We start from the raw sequence: 21,420 nt of genomic DNA, 5'->3' as shown, positions 1-21,420 counted from the left end.
ACTAACAGACAGGGATGATCACAGATGTCTAATATTCTATGTAAGTAACACTTAATAAACAAACAAACAAAAAAACCCAGCAGAGCTGTAGGGCAAGGCCTCAAGGATGAGAGTCTGAGCACTGTTAGCCTGATGAACAGAGATGTGTTAGGACTTGTAGGGCACAAGTCCTGGGAACAAAGGAACAAGTTAACAGCAGACTCTTGAGCCATAGCAGTTGAGATGCCAACCCTATGGACAAAAGAGGGACATACAGCAAGATAAGGGAAGGAATAGTGCTGATAAGGAAATTTGTTATTTACGAAAGTCAAGTAGAAAGAAACCCCCTAATCTTAGAATAAAGATTGATGCTAAGATAAGATAGACTAATCAGTACCTATTGTTTAAATGATGCATCTTAGAAGATAGCCAATCTGTGTAGTTCACGCTTAAGATTTAACCAATCAGTGTCTAACATGTAGAAGGTAGAAACGTATATTAATGTAAAAGAATCACTAATATATCGACATCTTGCTTGCATCAAGCTACATCCCGTCTCTTCATTCGCCGCACACAGCTATATAATTAAAATGTATTTGAAATACAGTAAGATGCATAGCAGATGAGCATCTTTCTGGCCACATCTCCAACCTCAAATCAGTTGCATTACAAGGAAATAATTAATATACTGGTATGGTATGATACAATGTGATATGACAAGATAAAATAAATATCAGTAATGGAAAATCCAAAACAGCTGTTTGTTATGTAAGATATTTTATAAAGGTAAGTTATACATATGAATTGCAATTTGCTGCTTCTGAGCCATCACAGAAATTGAGAAAAATCATATGATTCCACCTAAAAGCAGACCTCAAGTACAGAACCTCTCTCTCTTAATTGTTCCCAAGTTAAATTACATCTTGTAACTATACCCTAAATCTGGTCTTAGTTACTCAGCCTGCCATTATTCAATAGTAAATACACATAAATTGTATTAAAGTATTTGCTATTTAGGCAAATAAGAATGTTACTGATCGGTTAGGTTTTTTGGTTTGGTTTTTCTTTGCTTTCTCTTACAGAGTTTTAAGAGTCTCAAAGTGTAAGCCTTCTGGACTACTACTTAATTATTGGCATAGACAGTCACACAGTAAAGGAAGTACTCACAGTTAAGAGTCTCTGAATAATTTAATACATCATTTTTAGTACTATAAAAAGGTTTAAAAGTTAACATAACTTTAGGGGAATAAGAAATAAGGCTCTTCCTTTAGTTCTTTCTTCCCTAAGAAGAGATTCAATATTCAGCAAGACAGAAGACAGAGAAATTATTTATCTCACAGCTTTTTTTGCTTTAACCTTCACCAGGACTCTATAACTACCAAAGCTTACTTAATCTCTTCTGTTCCTCCCAGTCTTCACTTTTGCTCCCTAGCCTTTTCAGACTTGTCATTTCCCCCACTCCTCTTAAAAATGAAAAGATATTTCTCTCTGTTTCTGTACCCTACAGAAATTCAAAGTCACTGAGTTCTAACTATCCAGGTCTGAGATACAGACAGGCTGTTCTGTCTTGCACAGCCTTTGTTTTAGGGACACATTTTGACATTACAAATTAGTAATTCTTTTGGGGAATGCTCCCCAAGTAATCAAATTAAGCAACGCCCATACCTTATTTTTAACCAGCAGCTTACTTTGTGCATTTGGATAATCACAACTCAATTTAGTGTTGTTTTATTTTTTATCTCCAGAAGTCCCAGAATTTCTTTTACCTGCAATTTCAGTCTTCTGTTCTCTCCTTCCAAACATTGTTTTTCTGCTTCAGGTGTCTCTCTCTTTCCCCATTCAGACGTATTCTCAGACTGTAGTCTTTCCAGCTGGGAAGGGTTGGGGTGGGAGGAAGAACAACAGAAAGACACAAGGAGAGGAATAATATGATTTAAAACTCATGTTATTTACTGGATGAGGCTAATGGCCTCACCTCAGAGTAAGGTGGGCATCTTTGAAATCAGTGAAAGATACAAGTTTTCCATGTTTCATAAAGTTAAATACTTGAATTTGAAAAGAAAAAAACAAGAAAGTAAATTTTTCATTAATTGTACCTTTACAAAAGCAAAGAATGGGTAACGTTTTAATATAGTAACTTGTAACCAAATTTGATTTCCTCCCCTACTATTTATGGAAAAAGAGTATTTAAAAAAATGTTTTAAATGACATTGAGACTGATTTTGGTCCGACTGTGTCAAAGTTCAATTTTTATTCCCCAAAATATAAAAAATCAGCATGCTTTTAGTTATTTGCTGTTTACATTTCAGAAGGACTATAATGAAGATTCATTAACCTGAAGAAGTTCTGAAGTATGTCTTCAGTACTAGAAACAGCTATTCTAATAACCAGAGGAAGAATTTTTAAGTTTTCAGAGTGTTTCTTAAGGCCACAATTAATAGTCTTAAGGGAAATATAATCTTTTATGGTGAATGTGTAACCTTACCTTAGGTTAACCATGCTTTCTGAATTCATTTATCTAATCCACATATATGAGGTATTACATATATCAACAAAAAGCCATGTTACTGTCATATAAAATTGTTATCAAGCAAATGATTATATTTATTCTTCAGAGAAAACTAGGCAGAAGTCTTGTCAAGAATGTATGAAATGTTCCTCAGGTTTCAAAAGAAAAATTGGTAAAATGAATTTATTTTTATAGCACAAACCAGGTACTTATCAGGTACTAACAGGTATTTATCAGAAGATTCTTATTGACAAGTACTTACTATTAACAAGTTGTTATTAAATGGTACTTATAAGAAGACTGAAAGAGGTTAAGATAGATAAATCACTATGAAAACGAAAGGTTCCAGTTCTTTCAACTGGGATGAAAAAAAAATAAAGAAGAGAAATGCTAATAAATTGAAGTCAACATTTTGAGAACTTTACTATTTTCAGTACGAGAACTAAAATTGATTTGATAAAAGTAAAGACTGACAACCATGCAAGGCACATTGAAGAAACAGGATATCTGTGCCCAAGTCTTTAGAAAGAGCCAGAGGGGTGTATTTCTTCAGATATGTGTTACTTTTATTTCAAAATCAATTTCTGGTAAATAATGAAAAGCTACTGAATATGAAGCAAAGAGAATGAAGTGTTACAGCATCAGAGAAACACAATTCAAACCCTGTGAATTGTAACAACATGATTATCTAGCTAAATAAAACACCAAACTAATCTGCTCCCACCTTATTTCTGAGCACATAAAAACAATTAGAAACTATAAACTCAAAGAGGTTCATTCAGGTTTTCAGAGGAAAGTAGAAATGCTTTTTGTCTCTCCAGTAAGGACAGAAATCATATTTGATGGAAAATAACAATTGTTTACTAACAGTTATAATATTTTCCTATATATTACTCTAGCTAGTATTCTATATATGATAAATCAGACAATTCCCCAAAAGGCTGATTAGTGTAGGGGGAAGGGAAAAAAAACCCCAAACCACAAAGACAAGGTGCTTTTTTTCTCCACAGGCTTCAGCTTGTCTTGATGAAGAACAATAAAAGACAAACAGCAGCACTGATGTTTCAAAAAGCTTCCATGTAGGAAGCAGACCCCAAACTTAAGTTTATCCATTTGAAAATGAGGTCCATAATGTACAAAGACTTACACAAATTTAGGTATGGGCACTTTATGAACTAAAGTTGCATCTAAATACTGAAGTATAATCCTTGAAATAAATAGGAAAACAAAGACAAAAGAACTATGACATTACAAAAAAATACTTCATTACAAATTAATTACAGCCCTCTCCAAATTCCATTTCTAAGCCAATTCACATCCTGTGTGGCAATCACCAACAGTATGAAACTTAACAAGAGCAAGCGCCGAATTCTCCACCTGGGACGGGGGTAGTCCTGGTTATGTGTACAAACAGGGGACGACAGGCTGTAGAGCAGCCCACACAAAGAGATCTGAGGGTTTGGGCTGTTCACAAGTCAAATAAGAGTCAACAATGTGCCTTGGCAGCAAAAAGAGCTAACCGTGTCCTGGGGTGCATCAAGCATAGCATAACTGGCTGGTCAAGGGAGGTGACTGTCCCACTCTACACTGCACTGGTGTGGCCCCACCTCGAGTATGGTGTGCAGTTTGGGCACCTCAATATAAGAGTGACATCTAACAGTGTGTACAGAGGAGGGTAACCAAGATGGTGAAAGATCTCAAGGGAAAGACATATGAGGAGCAGGTGAGGCCATTTGGCTTGTTCAGCTTGGAAAAGGGAAGGCTGAGGGGTGACCTCATCACAGGCTACAACTTCCTTAAGGGGCAGGTGTTGATCTCCCCTCTCTAGTTACCAGTGACAGGACTTGAGCAAATGGAATGAAGCTGCATCAGGGCAAGTTCAGATTGGACATTAGGAAAAAGTTCTTCACTGAGAGGGTCGTCAGTCACTGGAACAGGCTCCCCAGGGCAGTTGTCATGGCATCAAGCCTGTCAGAGTTCAAGGTATATCTGGACAATGCTCTTAGTCACATTATTTAGTTTTAGGTAGTCTGGCAAGGAGCAGGGAGTTAGACTCAGTGATCCTTATGGGTACTTTTCAAATTGAGATATTCTGTGATTCTAAATACAGAGGATGAGTACCAACTACTTCACTTAGAAAAGTCAATTATCAAATAATTACAAACTGAATGGATTATGTTTAAACACATTTTATTCTACCAACAAAAGACACTTCCTTAGGCTGTTCCTTCTCATCATGGTCTGTTTGTTCCCCTTAATAAAAACAAGAAGAAATGAGCTGAGCAACCCTCCACACACACCCCAACAGAACTCCTAAAACCTTGGCCAGTCTTAACATCATGATACACTGTTGGAGGGTACTATCTGGAAAGGAGGCTGAGACAGTTCAGAAAGATTAGGCAAACTAGCAAGTAAGAAAGAAAATAACATATTCCTTTCCTACTCTGTATCACACTGGCAGACAAACCAGGAACTAATTTTAACTTTTAAAACAATTATGCTAATCAGCAGTTGTCTTTACATTATGGACTTACTCTTGTATGAAAAGACTTTATACAGCTACAAAACTACTAGTTTTGTGGGGTGGTCCATCTGGCTAAAATACAACAGATTAAAATGTCTATGCATTTTATATTTATGTTATCTCATGGTCTGTAGAAGTTATTTACCAAGCTAAATTCCTTAGAATGTGATAAACATCTGTACTGAGATTAAACAGGGAATCATGGAAGGAAAATTTTGTAACCTTGGGTTTGGGGATTTTTGGCACGGTATACCCACTAGTGACAGAGTACAAGTTGTCAGCTCTAATGCACAAGATAATGTTAGATGCTAAAATGTTTCCAATTAGGTCTTTGATATCTATCCACTGAATTTTTGTACAGTAACTGGAAATAAAGTGATCACATACCTCTATTTAGCACCAAATCTTTTTTATCACCACCACCCCCACCCCCAGCTGTGCAGATTTATAGTTGTTCAAATACCATTGACTGGACTACAATCACAGAAACTGTGTTTTTTTCTAAATGAATATGCAGGCATAATATTTTACAGGTACCCATGAAAGATCTGAAACATGAGAAAGCCCTATGTTCATGCAAAGCTTCTGCCAAAAAACACTACTCAAATTCTCAGCCTGAAAATTCACCTTTTCGCAGAGATGACACTAATAAATACCAGTTCATATCTGGCAGACTTCAAGTAGAGAGAAATCACAAACCCATCCAAGGTTGAATTTCAGTCAGGCAATTAAGTGCAAGATGACTACCAAGCCAAGATCTGATGTCAAAGATAAATTGACTTATGATTGTCTTGTAATATTTCAATTCATTGCACCCAAGATGTCTACAAGCTCCAATAATGATAAATTTAAATATTTAATTATCCTGTTTCCAGCTGGGATAGAGTTAATTTTCTTCCTAGTAGCTGGTACAGTGCTGTGTTTTGGATTTAGGATGAGAATAATTTTGATAACATACTGATGTTTTAGGTGTTGCTGAGCAGTGCTTACACTAAGTCAAGGACTTTCCAGCTTCTCATACTGCCCTTCCAATGGGTGCACAAGAAGCTGGGAGGGAACACATCAAGGACAGCTGAACCAAACTAGCCATATAACGTCATGATGAACAATAAAACTGGAGGTAGGTGGCTCAGGGGGATGGGGGTGGTGGCCTGCTGCTCAGGGTCAGCAGATGGTGAGCCATTGCATTGTGCATCACTACTTTTGCAGTTAAAAAGATTAGCCTTCTCTTGAGTAGACGGAATATGTCTCCAAAACCTGTACAATGCATTCCCAGCACTACTCACACCCAAAAACCCCTGCCAGGGCCCTTCCAGCTCCATGAGTTCAGCTGGCTGCACTTGAGGCCAGTTAGCTGATGTGAGCTGTTGTAAAGAGCTGGAAGAAGGTTCAGCAGAGGGAAGTCTCTCTTTGCCTCAGGGCTGCTTTTAATCTGAATACCCCAGACCCTATCCTTGACAGGGGAGTTATGTTGCAATTTTTTAACATATTTGCATTTAAAAGAGGAGAGATTCATATGAAAATAATATAGATTGCAGAAAACTATTGTTTTACGAGGAACACAGGTGATCCTGAGCTGACTAGTCATATCTTTCTAGACGAATTTTTCATCATGTTTTATCTTGAATCAAATAAAAATAATTATGTCTGAAATTATATGTATTTAACTCATTTAGTGGAAAACTGAAATATTGCTATTAGAAAGGTCATGAAGGAGATTTTATTGGTTTTGTTAAGTATGAAAATAACTGAAAATTACTGACCAAGTATTTGTTGGTAACATCTTTGCTAATTAATCTTCCTAAAGTAAAGAAGGATGCACACATTTATTTTAAATGAGACTAATAATATTATTTTACATTAATTTTTTCTAGATTTTATATTCTATAATACTAGGTAATCTAATCAAGTCCTTACAATCTTTAAGCAGGATACTTCTGGCATGCAGAATAATTAGCATGTGTAAAGATACATGTTCATATTTGTAGAACAAAATTTCAAACAAATAAAAAATATTTGCTGCTTACAATATTTCTTCAATTACGTACATGAATCCAATTTTACTTATCAATTGTTACTCGGTCATATTTTCAAAACATTTTAAGCAACTCTTAACTCATTAAGCAGTATGGGTACTGTATGTATCAGGTATGAGAAATACTTCCTGTGCAAGCTCAGCCACTTGTTCCATGAATCAACTTCACTCTCTTACTTTAACTAGGAACTAAAACATCTTAATGACTTAATGATTGCTTATGATAGAAGCAACACTATGTTCACTACAAAGGCCTCAGAAAACCTGTGAATGTACAGCATTATTACAGCTTTTAGTGGTGCATCTAAATCCATAAAAATAGAGAGTTAGTTAATTATACCTTTTTTTTTAAAAAAAAAAAGTGAGTTAAAAATTACAAAATTACACCTTACTTCAAAGATGAAATGCAGATATTCACAGCAGTAATGTCCCATTCAAAAATTGCACTGCTATTGCAGCTATATTTTTATGTAAGAGATGAAGGTACATTCATATAAAACATACAAACTTAAACACTTTGGAAAGTTGCTTCTTTATCATCCATGTTATTCTTACAAAATGAGGAAGAAGTGAAAAATCAGATCTAGAATTAAGTTAGGAAGAATGAGAAAAAAAATATTTAATGATCTTTTTAATGTAATTTTGTGCAAAAAATCTTGCAGGCTTGTTGTCTTTCAGAACACACCCAAGTATGCTCAGTCCTCTATGAGATGTTGTAAGAAGGGTCTTTATATAAGTTGGTGCTTTAACTTCCAGAAAAGATTAAATGTAATGACTAAAGACAATGCTAGCGTAAATTCAGATTTTTGAGAACATATTCCTCTCACTAAAACGAAGCCAAACAAAAGAAACCAAAAAAAGCTTCAGGAATCTGTTATCTTCTAGAAACAAGGTTTGGAATGTTGCTTGTTTTTCAACTGAAAAAAACTCACCGACCTTGTTCTCCAATTATGAGCTCCCTGCCTTTAGAGAAAGTAACTTTTTCACTTAAGGGGAAAAGAAACCCAAACCCAGCAGTTACATACACTGATGGACTCTGTAGACTTGCATAACTGTCCAACTGGAGCTGCTCTGAGACGGACCTACTCCCCCTCACTGGGCTTGAACACATCCCTGGGATCTTTTGATCTACTCCATATCACACAGTTTCAAAAGGCTGAAACCCACTCCATCTGCTGTGCAAGTAACTTGTGCAGACCTGCTTTCCTTTACACTACACAGCAAAAACAAGAGTTGTAGACCTAATACAGCAAGATGAGGAAAGCAGCTAGATGAACGTTTCTCAAAAGTGAAGTCAAGCCAGATGCTACTGAAAAGCAACACAAGGCAAACATTCAAAAAGTGTCATCTGTTTTGAACTGACATAATTAAATTCTTGTGGGTATATATGTGCATATAAAATACATACATGTATGTATATGTATATACACATAACCACAACCCTGTGTTTTTTTAAAAGGAACGTGGCATTTTAAAAAAAAAATCCACTTTTCATTATATGAAAAACATACATCCTTAAACTTAATCTATTTCTGCCTTAAAGTCTACAATCTTCTTTCACTTTCCACACAAAAACATTTCACAGGAACTGTAATCCTTATTTTTAATTTTTAAATTTATTACTGAAACTTCAATTAAAAAATGTAAATTAATTGAATAGCAGTTCAGGTGGGTTTTTCCACATAAAATATATATTGTCATACGAACACAGAGAATAACTATTTTAGATGCTCCTGGGTGGAACTACAGATTCCAGTTTATAAAGGAGTTGAAAGCTTAAGTAACAACTTGCAACACATGAAAAAAACTTGACTTGTTTCATTTTCCTTTCAAATATGAATATTTTCTCTCCAGAAAATGTCTCCAGCAACTTGCAATGAATTTTACTTTTCAATGGAAGAACAGAATAATAGTGGAAGCATAGAGTGAGGTCAAGGTACCGTCAGTGAAGTGGATAATTGCTAAGGTGAATGGTGGAGATGAAGTACAGTGTACTGACCTTTTGAAACTGGATAATTACATCTTAGAGCTAACCTGCACCATTTTATGACTAAATGAAAGACAGAGCCCTGAGAAAAACAGACACAGAAAAAGGAACTCCTCCTGGTACAGTTCATTAGTGGGAAAATCTTAATGCTCTACTTTAGTTTAAGGCATCATAACAGTAGTTCAGGCTCAAAAGGTTTTATTGAAACAAGATTTTCCTCCTTCCCTTTAGTCAAGAGAAGACATAGGGAAGGAGTAGAATGGAGGACAACAATTAAGCTGCCTACCCATTTTTAATAGGCTTACTGACAGCAAAAAGAAGGATGACAAAGAATAGATGTTATAGTCAATACGATTTCAGATGGAAAATGGAAAATTTCCCACACATCCCTCGGGTGAAAGAGAGGTTAGGAAAGCAGAAGTTTTTGTTTGGTTTTAGTACCAAGTTTTGTTAGCTTCCTATAAAACTTGGGAAAATCTAGGAAAGTGCTTGGAGAGTTATGATTTTCAGCTTTCCAAAGGAAGCATTTAAAATAGAGATAGACAGAACACAAGCATTATGGTAAAAAAAGCTGTAGTTTTGATTTGATCTGACTGACAATGATATCAGAAACTGATATGAGTGACAATGATATCAGAACCAAAAAAAAATGCCAAGTCAAGCAGAAATTCTCTCTGCAAAAGGTTTTTCTTTTACAAAACTGGTACTTTTTAACAGCATTTTTTGAGAAAGATTCTCCAAATATCTTAAATAAATGTTGTCCATACAAGATACATTACATGCAAGGTCTTTTACACAGCAGAATTGACAGAAAACTTTGAGTTTCATTTATTTATTTACAAAGTGAACCCTACTCAACCACACCGAAACATTTAACTTCTAATCCTATCTTTCTTCACACCAAATACCTACAGGCAAGCCATATAGGGCCTACAGAGTTGTGGCCCAGAAAGGTAAGAATTCCTGTTTAAACTAATAAAAACTCTGGCAGCCTCACTTAAATACCTGTAAAACATCTGTTTCAGCTTGCATAGATCAAACCCAAAAATTTAAAATCAGTATGCTTTTTGTGCTTGAAAAGACTGCACAGAGGTTTTTTGGGTTTTAAAGCAGGATGAATAAAGACACATTTTCAAGATTCTCGATATCCTCACTATATTGTGCATGGAGGTCATTTCCATTCACCTACAATACAAATTATTCCACAAACTTAAAGCAAGAGACACACTGAACTGAAACTTTAAAAGCCACAGATTCATTATGAATTAAGGATCATGTCACCTTCCTAAAAAAGAAAACCTACTGAAATAACTATGAAGCTTCATAAAGAAATTAGTGAACTTGACTCTTACAGATCTTTTCCCCACAGTTACTCATAAAACTCAGCACAAGAAAGCTCATTGTTTCTGAAGCACTTGTTCCTTTTCTATAACTCAGACAGGAATACTATCTCACAAAAAGAAGTCATGTGCAATGACCTTTCAAAGCCAGAGACACGAACTCCACAATTGTGCAGCTTTACAAACAATCTTCCAAACTATTGACAAGAAATGCAAGGACAGAGAATCTGCCATTTCACAGTGGTAGGTTAGTTTATTTATGAGATGTTGTCAGCTTCTAAGGTACATCTTTATGCATTGCAGCTGCTAGCAGGTATGTAAAAAGTGCAATTTCCTTAAATATAGCACCTAGGTAGATTGGATTAAATTAATTAAAAAACAAGCTCTGCCTGAGGAGTCTACCATCAAGCAGAAGCATCACGTTTCTTCATTAAAAGTGTTGTAAAACATTGTTACAATTCATAACATAGTTATAATACTGGATCTGCAGATCTTTTATCAATGGTCTAAAAGGAATGGTATCAATCTGTTAAAGATACTCTCTCAGCACAACTAAGAGAAAAAAATGTTTGTACTGGAATATCCGGAAAAGCCTGATCCAGGCAGAAGCATCTTCAAAGAGATACTATATGCAAGGTGAAGAGATCAGTTAGATTGCTGAATCTGATTCTCTGAAATCCTGTCTGGTTTTAGGCCAGGAGTGTCTACAGAACATGGAAGATGACAATGGTTCCATTCCACTGCCACTGCACACATCCCTTTGGGAAAGGCATAAGAGGAAGAAGGCTTCACGTAAACAAGACACTTCACATGTCCAAGTGGACAGCAAAAACTTTCAAGAATCTTCATTACCTACAATATAGCTTTTATTTTATTTGGGGGTGGTTGGGGTTTTTTATTTATTTGTTTTCCGATTTCTACTGCTAGAAGTCTGTAAGGGCTTGATGACAACTGCAAAAGCTCCTAAGGTCTGAAAAGAAACCCATCAGCTTGCCTGCTTTAAAGCTCAGCACTGCTGTGCACAGGTGTGATATTTGCTGGCAAGCAAAACTATTACTTACCATGTGTGACACCAGGCAGTTTTGCAATGATTATTTAGTGTGTGTGACTGTTTCAAGAATTCTTTTCCTTTTTCATCTAAAAAAAGTAATCAAAGACTACCAGAATTCATAGCATTCCTTCTACAGGAAAGGGAAGACAAATGCTGGTTACTTTTTTATTTGACAAGTACTTCAATATTCAATATATGAAAAAATAAATTTACTTTGCTTTTTCTCATATTGTGAGGAAGTCTGCCAAGAACGCCATTTAGTCAATCAGAAACTATACTGAAAGCATGATAAATGTTATTGTGCCTGACAATATCTTCAGACACCAAGCCTTGCAACAAATTGAACTTTTAAATGAATGCGTATATTCATAACAAAGCATGTATCTGAGCACCAGCACGTTTAGTAATTAAATATTTCTTCCCTCTGGTACTACTCAAATGTTTAAGTCTGTTGCAAGCTGATATCATTGCACTATGTTGACATTAAAAGAAAAGTTACTGATTTACCACCATTTATTTTTCTCTTCCCCATCTGCACACAGAGAAAACTCTTTTGTGTGAATGACTAATTTACCACAAGTGATTTATGCAGGAATAGAAGTTGTCCATAGGTACATAAAAAACTTAAAGTCTGAAACTTTACAACAATCACAAATGTAGAGAGGAAAAAATAAGTTCAAGAAAAGGAAAATGCTGGGAGCAATATGGGGAAAATCACCCCTGATCTCACAGAACTTGATTTCCATGTTGATTCTGGCATGCTTTTATTAATTTGTTTTAAGTTCAAGTTGATATGGACTACCTATCACATTAAAATAAACATTAACACTTTCACCAAAAAACTAGGAACGGTGTCCATCTTAAATATTATTTAATGCAGCTTTAAGAGTCCACATTAACGTGCATATCAGGAAATGATAGTTCTGACATTTCAGATGTTGTTTGCTGCATTGAGGTCTAAAATGTAGCATCTTCATGGATCATAATGTACCTGGTGGAGCCCTACTCAAAACAATGAATTACCGTGAAGAAATTTTTATCACCAAGCACCTGCTGTTCAGGAGTATCTACTATGCATTCAAGCTAAAAATTCTGAAGTGTTTTTATGTTTTATCTTATTTTTAAAAAAGAGATATTTACATTACATTAAGGAAGATGATGAAACAAATACTGAAATCTTGTTGTATGCTAGCCTTCTACACTATCAAAATTCATAAAAAGACAGACTACAGGAATATCAAAACTGTCAGTGTCTATCAAGTTGTGCAGTACTGCTTACTTATTTCACATTTTCATATGTGAATAACAAGTTATTGCAAAAAAATATCTAGGAAAACAGTTAGAACTAGAAAGGACTGTTAGAATACAGATATACAAACACATGCTATAAATAAAATATCTGATAGCTGTAAGATGTAAGACATTCTTGTAGGTTTGCCAGAAAACAAGTAAGAGCATGATTTTTTTTCCGAGATACATCTTGTGCTATTTTAGCTGTCTCTTCCCCCACATAACATCTATTTTTGTATTTACATAATTATCTGATGCCCCTTAGAGCCCTACTATCACAGATTTCCCCTGATTTAGTAGAACATTAAGTAAATGAAAAATTATTTATCCCCACTGGCCCCCAAAATAGATTTTGCTGTTGATGGAAAGGAACAAACAGTAAATCTGTCAGGTAAACTATGACCTAGCTGATAATTAGTTAGGATTTAAAACTGAAGGAAAGTAGTTGGTTTCCTTCTTAAATCTGTGTCCACCAAATGAAACTAAAAGACAGTTAATCTGCCTTAGTTACACCTGCAGGAGAAAGAAGTCTGCGCTTGTACTATCTTCAGGACAAAAAAAGGACTACAGTAACAATACTTGCCAGTGCCAAAACATAGTGGTAACCAGACTGACTGAAAGGTTGTCCTGTAAGAAACCAAAAATACATCTTACATGGGCAATACACTGCAGTATTTAAATAATTACAATTAATGATTGAGAGACTTGCTACAAGTATATTTCATTTTGCAACTACACCCAAAAAGCCTTAACAAAACTAGATCCACTGAAAAGTATCTACAGTCTCTTCAAGACACAGGAGCCCCATAAAGCTGTGGTCCTTAATTCTACAACCCTACTTATAGAGTCTGAAAGAAAGTATCCTGAAATGTATTCTTTCTTTTTAGCAATAAATAAATAAATTCATAAATAAATAAATTCTGCCACAATGATTCAGAGTCCTTGTAATTCTGATTGTCTCTCTTAAGTCTTTCTCTAATAGCTAGTGATCAGTATAGCAATAAACTACGTGAAACAGTGTGGTATCAACAGAAGGCATTTTTCAAATGTAACAATAATATACTTTTTTTCTGTAATAAATAAGCTTTATGAACTGCTGTTACCAATTCTCTAGTGTATGTAATCAGAATCTACAGACTAACAAAGAATTTATACAAACACCTGTGTACTTACCCATAAACTAATAGGAAAATCAGCTTTCCAGAAGACCAAGTGGTATCAAAAGGAGATATCAATCATTAATTATATTTAAAACAAAACAAACCCAAAACATCCCATTTCTTGTTTTTGTTTTACTTGCTTTCTCACAGATATATATATATATATATTAAAGAAACAGTCTGATATAAGACATATTCTTGAAATACTGAAATCAACATTCATACTCACACTACATGGAAAAATCACACGTCTCACGTCCTTTATATTAGTGAATGTATCCAGGCAAAACAGGTGATGACATCCCGTAGCATTCTAATATAATAGAAATATTTTTTCCATTTAGGTTGGAAAAGACTTTTGAGATCATCAAATCCAACCATTAACCCAGGACTGTCAAGTCCACCAGTAAACACATCCCTAAGCACCGCACCTATGTGTTTTTTAAACACTTCCAGGGATGGTGATTCCATCACTTCCCTGAGCAGCCTGTTCCAGTGCTTGACCATCCTTTCAGCGAAGAATTTTTTCCTAATATCCAATCTAAACCTCTTCTGGTGCAACTTGAGGCCATTTTCCCCTGTCCTATCACTTGTTATCTGGGAGACGGGATCGATACCCACCTGCTTACAGCCTCCTGTCAGGTAGTTGTACAGAGCAATAAGGTTCCCCGACTCTTTTCCTCTCCAGACTGAACAGTTCGTTTTGTCAGCTGCTCCTTATAAGACTGGTGCTCCAGACCCTTCACCAGCTTTGTTGCCTTTCTCTGCGTGCAATCTAGCACTTCAACATGCCTCCTTGAAGTGAGGGGCCTAAATAGCTGCATAATATTAAAAGATTTTTCCAGACAAGAATACTGAAGAACAAAGTCTTCTTACATAAGAAAACAGTTCTATTGAGATGTAGCAAAATGGTGAACCATTTGTAGGCTGTCTTGGAAACGGAGAGGCTTTCACCCATAGTCTAAAAGAACAAATACATAAGTGCTTTATTCATTTTTATAGCCAGGCAATATATCAATCATGCCTACATGGCTTGATCAACTAAGTTATTAATGCACATGAAAAATGAATCATGTACTTTATTATCTTTCAGAACAGAACTCAGCAATCTGCAGTTCAAGATGCAAACCTCATACATTACCAGTCCACACAAACACCTGTCACTTTTCTTACCAGTAAAATGTGTTTCAACTGAGAATCACAAAAAAACCCAGACTCCTTGGTCATACAAATATACTAAGAAGTACACTTAATTATTATGAGCACTAATGCATCTCCTATATGCAAATTTAATTAGCAAAAATAATAAAAATAATAAAAAATAAATATTAACATCTTCATTTACCTTGCAAAATAAAACAGAATATCAGCCTCATCTCAGCATTATTCTTAATGCACCTTTGTCTTATATTTGCTAATATAAATATTTCAACATTTTACTACCATTCCTGGTTGGGGAGCTCTCATATATTACAGTTATTTGCAGTCAGGCAGGTAGCAGGCCATATATTTGCACACCTCAATATAAAATATTTGTGTAAAGGAAATCTCGAGCCTCTCACTGGGCACATGGTCTCCTAGCTTGCAGTTGTGTGGTTGCCAAGGGGCTGTGCTTCCTTGTGAAAGATCTGTGGGAAGAGCCACCAGACTGCACAGCATCACAGAGGATGAGAAACAGATGGACTAGATCTTCTTAGACCTTGCAACTTCAAGAGCTTAAACTGTCAACTGGAGGGTCAGGAAGAGCTTATGCTTATGAAACTGGAAAGCGGAAACTCCCATGACGATGAAGGCTGGAAACTGGTGATTTCTCACACTAGGAAGAAAGTTTACGCCTCACCTGATAGGTTGCACTTTCAGAACAGGTTCACTGCCCTTGCAGTTGATGAGAAGCATCTCTGGTGGGCAAGTCCGAGCCACTCAGGATGACTAGAAGGAAGCTGTGAATAATAGCAATGGGAGACTCCCTCCTGTCAGGAATGGGGACGTCCATTTGCTGATGTGACTTGTCAGAGAGAGGTTAGCTGCTTCTTAGGTAGAATGAATACTCCACAAGAAAAATGAAAATCTAGATTTCTAAATTAGAGAAAAGATAAGAAAACCCTACAGTACATCTGAGTTCTTTTCCTTCTACATTTTGACAAATTTGTTGTAATTTTTTACTTTTGTTAAGCTGGTTTAATAATATGTCTCAGTTACAAACATGCCATCTATCAAGATCCTGGGAAACATTCTGAAATTTTCCTCTCTTCTCCCGAAAGATGAATGTAGTAAGTGAGATCTATTTACTTACTGGAAAAAAAAAACCCAAAAACCTCTACAATAATAAATGATAACCAAGTAGTTCCTTTAAAACTTATACTGTTGTTTAAAAGAAACTACTCATATTTTCTCATTTAATATACATCCAACCCATACATGCATATTTATTTTTATGTAGACATGTCAGTTGACCTTATAGCTACATTATATTATGGGCAATAGTAGATGTACTGAAAGATTTTGTTACTTGGAAGAAAAAGTAGAGGATATCTTACCAATGGCAATTCCTTATCTCCTCCTCTTCATTCTGCAAACAGCATCCCAGAATCATAGAGGGGTTGGGGTTGGAAGGGACCTCTGGAAGTCATTTGGTCCAAAACCGCTGGCTCAAGCAGCACCACATACAGACAGCTGCCCAGGACCATGTCCAGGTGGCTTTCGAGTATCTCTAAGGTGGAAGATTCAGCAGCTTTTCTGGGCAGCCTGTGTCAGTGCTTGGTCAACCTCACAGTATTAAAGTGTTTCTTGATGTTCAGAGAAAACCTCCTGTATTTCAGTTTGTCACCATTGCTTCTGACCACTGATCCTATCACTGGGCACCAGTGAAAAAAGCCTGACTCCATCTTCTCTACACCTCCCCTTCAGGTATTTACAAACATTCATAAGATACCATCGAGCCTTCCTTTCTCCAGGCTGAGCAGTCCCAGCTCTCTCAGCCTTTCCTTGTGTGACAGATGCTCCAGTCCCTTCATCATCATAGTGGTCCTCTGCTGGACTCTCTCCAGCAGGTTCATGTCTCTGCTGTAGTCCAGAAATGGACCCAGCACTCCAGGTGTGGCCTCACCAGTGCTGAGTAGAGGGGAGGGATCACTTCCCTCAACCTGCTGGCAATGCTACTCCTAATGCTGCCCAGGACACCATGATGAGTCTTAGCCACAAGGGTGTACTGCTGACTCACGTTCAAATTTAATGTTCTCTATTTTTTTTTCTTCACTCCTTCCCGAACACTTATACTTCACTAGGCTTTCTCTTTTGCTCAGCCCTAACCTTATTTTCCAACTCTGACTGTGACTAAGACCCTCACCTCTGGCTCACACCACAAAAGTCCTTGCAGTCCAGATCTCTTGGCTGTCCTAAATTTCCTTGGGCCCTCCAATTCCAGCCCCACTCCAACAGCACTTCTAAGCTTTCTCTTTTGCTCAAGCCTAACCCGACTTTCCGGCTCAGACTGAGACAAAGAACCTCACTTCCAGAACTTCTGTCAATATCGCTTGCAACCTTGCCTACTTTCTGTTTCTTATTTTAGATGCTGTTCAGATATATTGCCCTCCTACTTTTATGGCTTTGCTGGATTTTAAAAGTAATGCTCATGGTATAAAATGTACCAATAAATACATCAAAGGTCACATTAGCTTTACTTGGCTGTGCCAAAAAGATGCTACACTAACTTGCTTCAGTAATTTGACTCTGTAAATTTACTATATGGCTTAAGAAAGTCCCCTTTTGCTATGGTCTTTCAGGCTACCCAATATCATATTTCTATCTGGGATCCATTCAAGCCTACTTCTTCACTCTAGCCACTTCTTAAGGTTTCCCAGTTCCTTGAAATTTCTCATAAATCAAACACTTCCCATTGCTCCTTGTATAAATCTGAAGAGAGTGACCCTCACCATAATTCTTGACTACAGAAACCAAAGTTGAAGCCTTGGTTCTAACAGAATTCAGTAACTATATACTCAGAACTTTAATATTAGGCAAAATTTAAGTAGCCTTTGACTTGAAGGTTATTTTTTTAGTGATGACAAACCCCCCCAGACTCAAGTGCTTCCCATAATCAGAAACAGAGACTAAATCTAAACTCCTTTGGATGTACATCTTTTGTAGCATCATTTTACTGCAAGCTCTTCAAATTACCAATTTTTTTGTTATGTTTAGCAAAATATTGGTGTCTAGATAAACATGACCTTACAAAAAAATGGCATGTACAGCATGCTATATTCTTAAATACAAGGGGTATTTGAGATTGGATTAATATGACTTAATTTTAAAACTGCATATTCTTTTTTGCCTAGAACTGAACATAATAACTATAATTGCAACTAAGATTAATCTCACTGAACATTATACAGTGGTTTAGATGAATTTAAAATGTTCTATAATCTCAATCAAGGAAAAAAAATCACATTTCAGCTAATCTCTTGGAGAATACTGCCTGAGATTTATAAGGGACATACATCAACCAAAACTCTCAAAACTTGACAAGACATCACTCATCTGGAGAGTGAAGACTCCAGTGTGTTAACAAGTTCATGGCTGCTTTTGCTACTACGCATAGAAAGGTTGAATTTTTGATCCAGGGAATAAGTAAACATTCCCATATTAGCTAAGAGTAAACTGTTACTAACTGTTACTAAGAGTAAACTAGTTAACAAAAAAAAAAAAAAAAAAAAAAAAAAAAAAAAAAAAAAAAAAAAAAAAAAGTAAAAATCACACCTTAATCTTTATGTTTCACTACCAAGCAAGGGAAAATTGGAGCTCTGACATTCACACCCAAAAGGTTTGTTTTCTTTGCTTTACAAACAGTAGCATGCTTTTCTTGCAGTTGATTATACTATGACAGAACACAGCAGGGGTGACAGTGGTAATAGATTAAACAAACTGTGTTTAAAAAACTAAGTAAATGGCAAAGATTGTTTTAGCATAGGGATTATAGCAATTATTTTTCTTAATTTAATTTGAAATCTCAAAGGGCAGCTGGTCTGAAGCAGTCTTAACCAAAAAGATATAAAGCAAAGCATGAGCTTTCATCTCTTAATTTGACTCAGTGACACCTTAGTTTTACGAAAAAGGAAAACCAAACCAAAACAAAAACGCTGTACATTAGTTCCCCACTGTGTTTAGAGGTTCAACACTAGATATTTTGGTTTAGTATTATATATTTTATATATAATTTATATATATAATTATATATATTATAATATATAATTGTTTCAAATATATTTGAAATTTGGTTTATTTCAAAAGAAGGTATAATAAATCTCTGCTGAGAAGATTTGGGGTTTGTTTGGGAATTTTTTAATGACACTTGAAACCTTTTATTAATCTCTGCTTATTTTCCTTTTCACCTAAGTATTGTTGCAATACTACAGCTTCCCAGTTTTTATGACCTGAAGTTAGTATACTTCTGTTACTAATGGTTTTATCAGGGGGAGGGAACTAGAGGGGTATGTGGCTTTTTGGGTTTTTTTCCTCCTCAAACCTAATACAACAAACTTCTTCCCAAAATAAGGAACACAGACTACTCCCTACAGAGCTGAGACTGAGTAATGCAAATCTTTTCCAATATCAAAAAGAACAGATTTGTCAGTTTGTATGCCTATGAGTGGAAATACATGTACAGACTATATTGAACTCTGTTCTGTGGAAAAGGATGACTTTTAGTCTTAACTCTCAGAATAATGATAATATATAATTTACCAAAGATAATTTAAAAACTTGGGATTTTTAGATAAGCAGCATACAAATTTAATTGTAGTCCAGACTGTATCAGCCTGCCTCACTTTGCTTTAAGCAGTTATCTACTGCTGTGTGTTTAGGAACACTAGTAGTCATTATCAGTAAAGAATTCAGTGATGAGAATGAGCCATAAGCCATTCTAATAAGCCCTGTAAAAGGAAGATGATAACCCTTACTCAAAAAAAATACAAGGATTTGTCATAAGAAGATGAATGTAGGCATGGAAAAAAAAGTAAACAGTGCAATGGTTAATCTTTCCTTTTTGTGTTGGGTTGTTTTTTTTTTTGCTTGTTTGGTTTTTAATTTTTGAAGTTTTATTTGCCATATAGGAAGTCAAGACCTCTCTGTTTCCAACTGATTTCTAAGCTGAACTTCCATCCTGATTTCATATTGCTGAATTAAGACAAATGTATAGATAAATAAGGAATTGTAAAAAACCCAGAAAATCAATAATGGTTAGCATGATTGGAAGCACTCAAAGCAAGCTAAAATTGTCCTCAGTCTCAGGAACTTTCTAGACTGTACCAGTACAATGTGCTGCAGATCTGAACACTGTTCAATCCAATTTACTAGAAATTATTAAATTAATAATATTAAAGATGTAACAAGAATCCTAATTGTTAGACAGGAAAATAAAATACTAAGTAAAATTATCTCAGCTTACAGTACATTTTTTGATGTAACTGCAAACAAGTCATACCAACAATACGTCAAAATGGAGAGTGACAGTTAAAGCACTCTACATTTAAGTTTGGAACTGTGCAAGGACACTTATCTTACAGACGAAGATTGTTGACTTTTCAGATTAGTAGTGGGTGGTGGTGGGAACGGGATGCATGCTGTAATTGTAGGTGTCTAGAAATAAATACATCTTAGATTACTAGAATACTAAATAGTGTGAAACTATACCAGAATTTGTAATCTTAAGTTTCCGGTAGACAAAACAATCCATACCAACATACTTAATAAAAATTTGCAAGTCTGATTGGACATAATATTAAATTTTCAGGAAAATAAAGATTGCATAAAAGTTGCAGGTAATTTGCACTATACACCAGATTCCAAACATTGCTATGTTCTGTGCATTAAGCTTTCTCCTTGAACAACAGACTATGTTAAAAGGGACAGATTAAACCAGTATTTAAGCTTGTTTTCCCTTCTTAACTGAAAGTTCAACAGAATTCAAGAAATACAGGAGTTTATTTCAAAGAAATTTTAGTGTTGTGTTGCTTAGACTTCAGATAAATATGGTATACAACATTGTCTCCACACAGCTTTAGTCACTTAATCTAAATAAGTAATTATGTGAGGTAATTTCTATAGCACAATGGTCTGGTGGCAAGTGCCTGTAGAAATAGTTCTACTGTTTTCAGTAAGATTTATATGACACCTTTTCTGTTTTATATGAACTGTACCTAAATAGCACATTATCTTGGTATTTTGAAGTTACAAAGGTTCCTGAAGAATCTTCTGGCACAGTTTTTAATCACCTGTTACCACATAATTTAAATTAGGAACTGATCCAAAGTTCACTGACATCAGCAGATTTGTCATTGACTTCAGAATATCACTCATGCTGTTGCTCAGAGAAATAAGCAGTACTCCACTGATGTAAACAAGGAAAGTTTTGTGACTATATCCAAACAAAACACTCATTAATTTTTCCTAAGATTGGATCCTTTGAAAGTAATCTGAAAATGTAATGCTTCAGTGCAGGGGCACTTTGGTGCCAGACAGTTCTCTTTAAGCATGAAGACAAAAAGGAAA

General features: G+C 35.6%; 1 protein-coding gene across 1 annotated transcript in view; it reads right to left on the bottom strand.

Annotated features, from left to right (window-relative positions):
* Positions 1–1,643: 1,643 nt before the first annotated feature.
* CCDC102B (coiled-coil domain containing 102B) overlaps positions 1,644–21,420 on the bottom strand; it is a 36,103-nt gene continuing 16,326 nt past the window's right edge. Inside the window, exon 4 of the mRNA XM_056332521.1 lies at positions 1,644–1,850. Within this exon, the coding sequence (XP_056188496.1) occupies positions 1,692–1,850 (159 nt within the window). The 3' untranslated portion in view covers positions 1,644–1,691. The remainder of the gene's footprint in view (positions 1,851–21,420) is intronic.

Source organism: Falco biarmicus, chromosome 3, assembly GCF_023638135.1.
Source record: "Falco biarmicus isolate bFalBia1 chromosome 3, bFalBia1.pri, whole genome shotgun sequence".
Taxonomy (NCBI): domain Eukaryota; kingdom Metazoa; phylum Chordata; class Aves; order Falconiformes; family Falconidae; genus Falco; species Falco biarmicus.
This window is presented reverse-complemented; position numbering and strand designations above follow the sequence as displayed.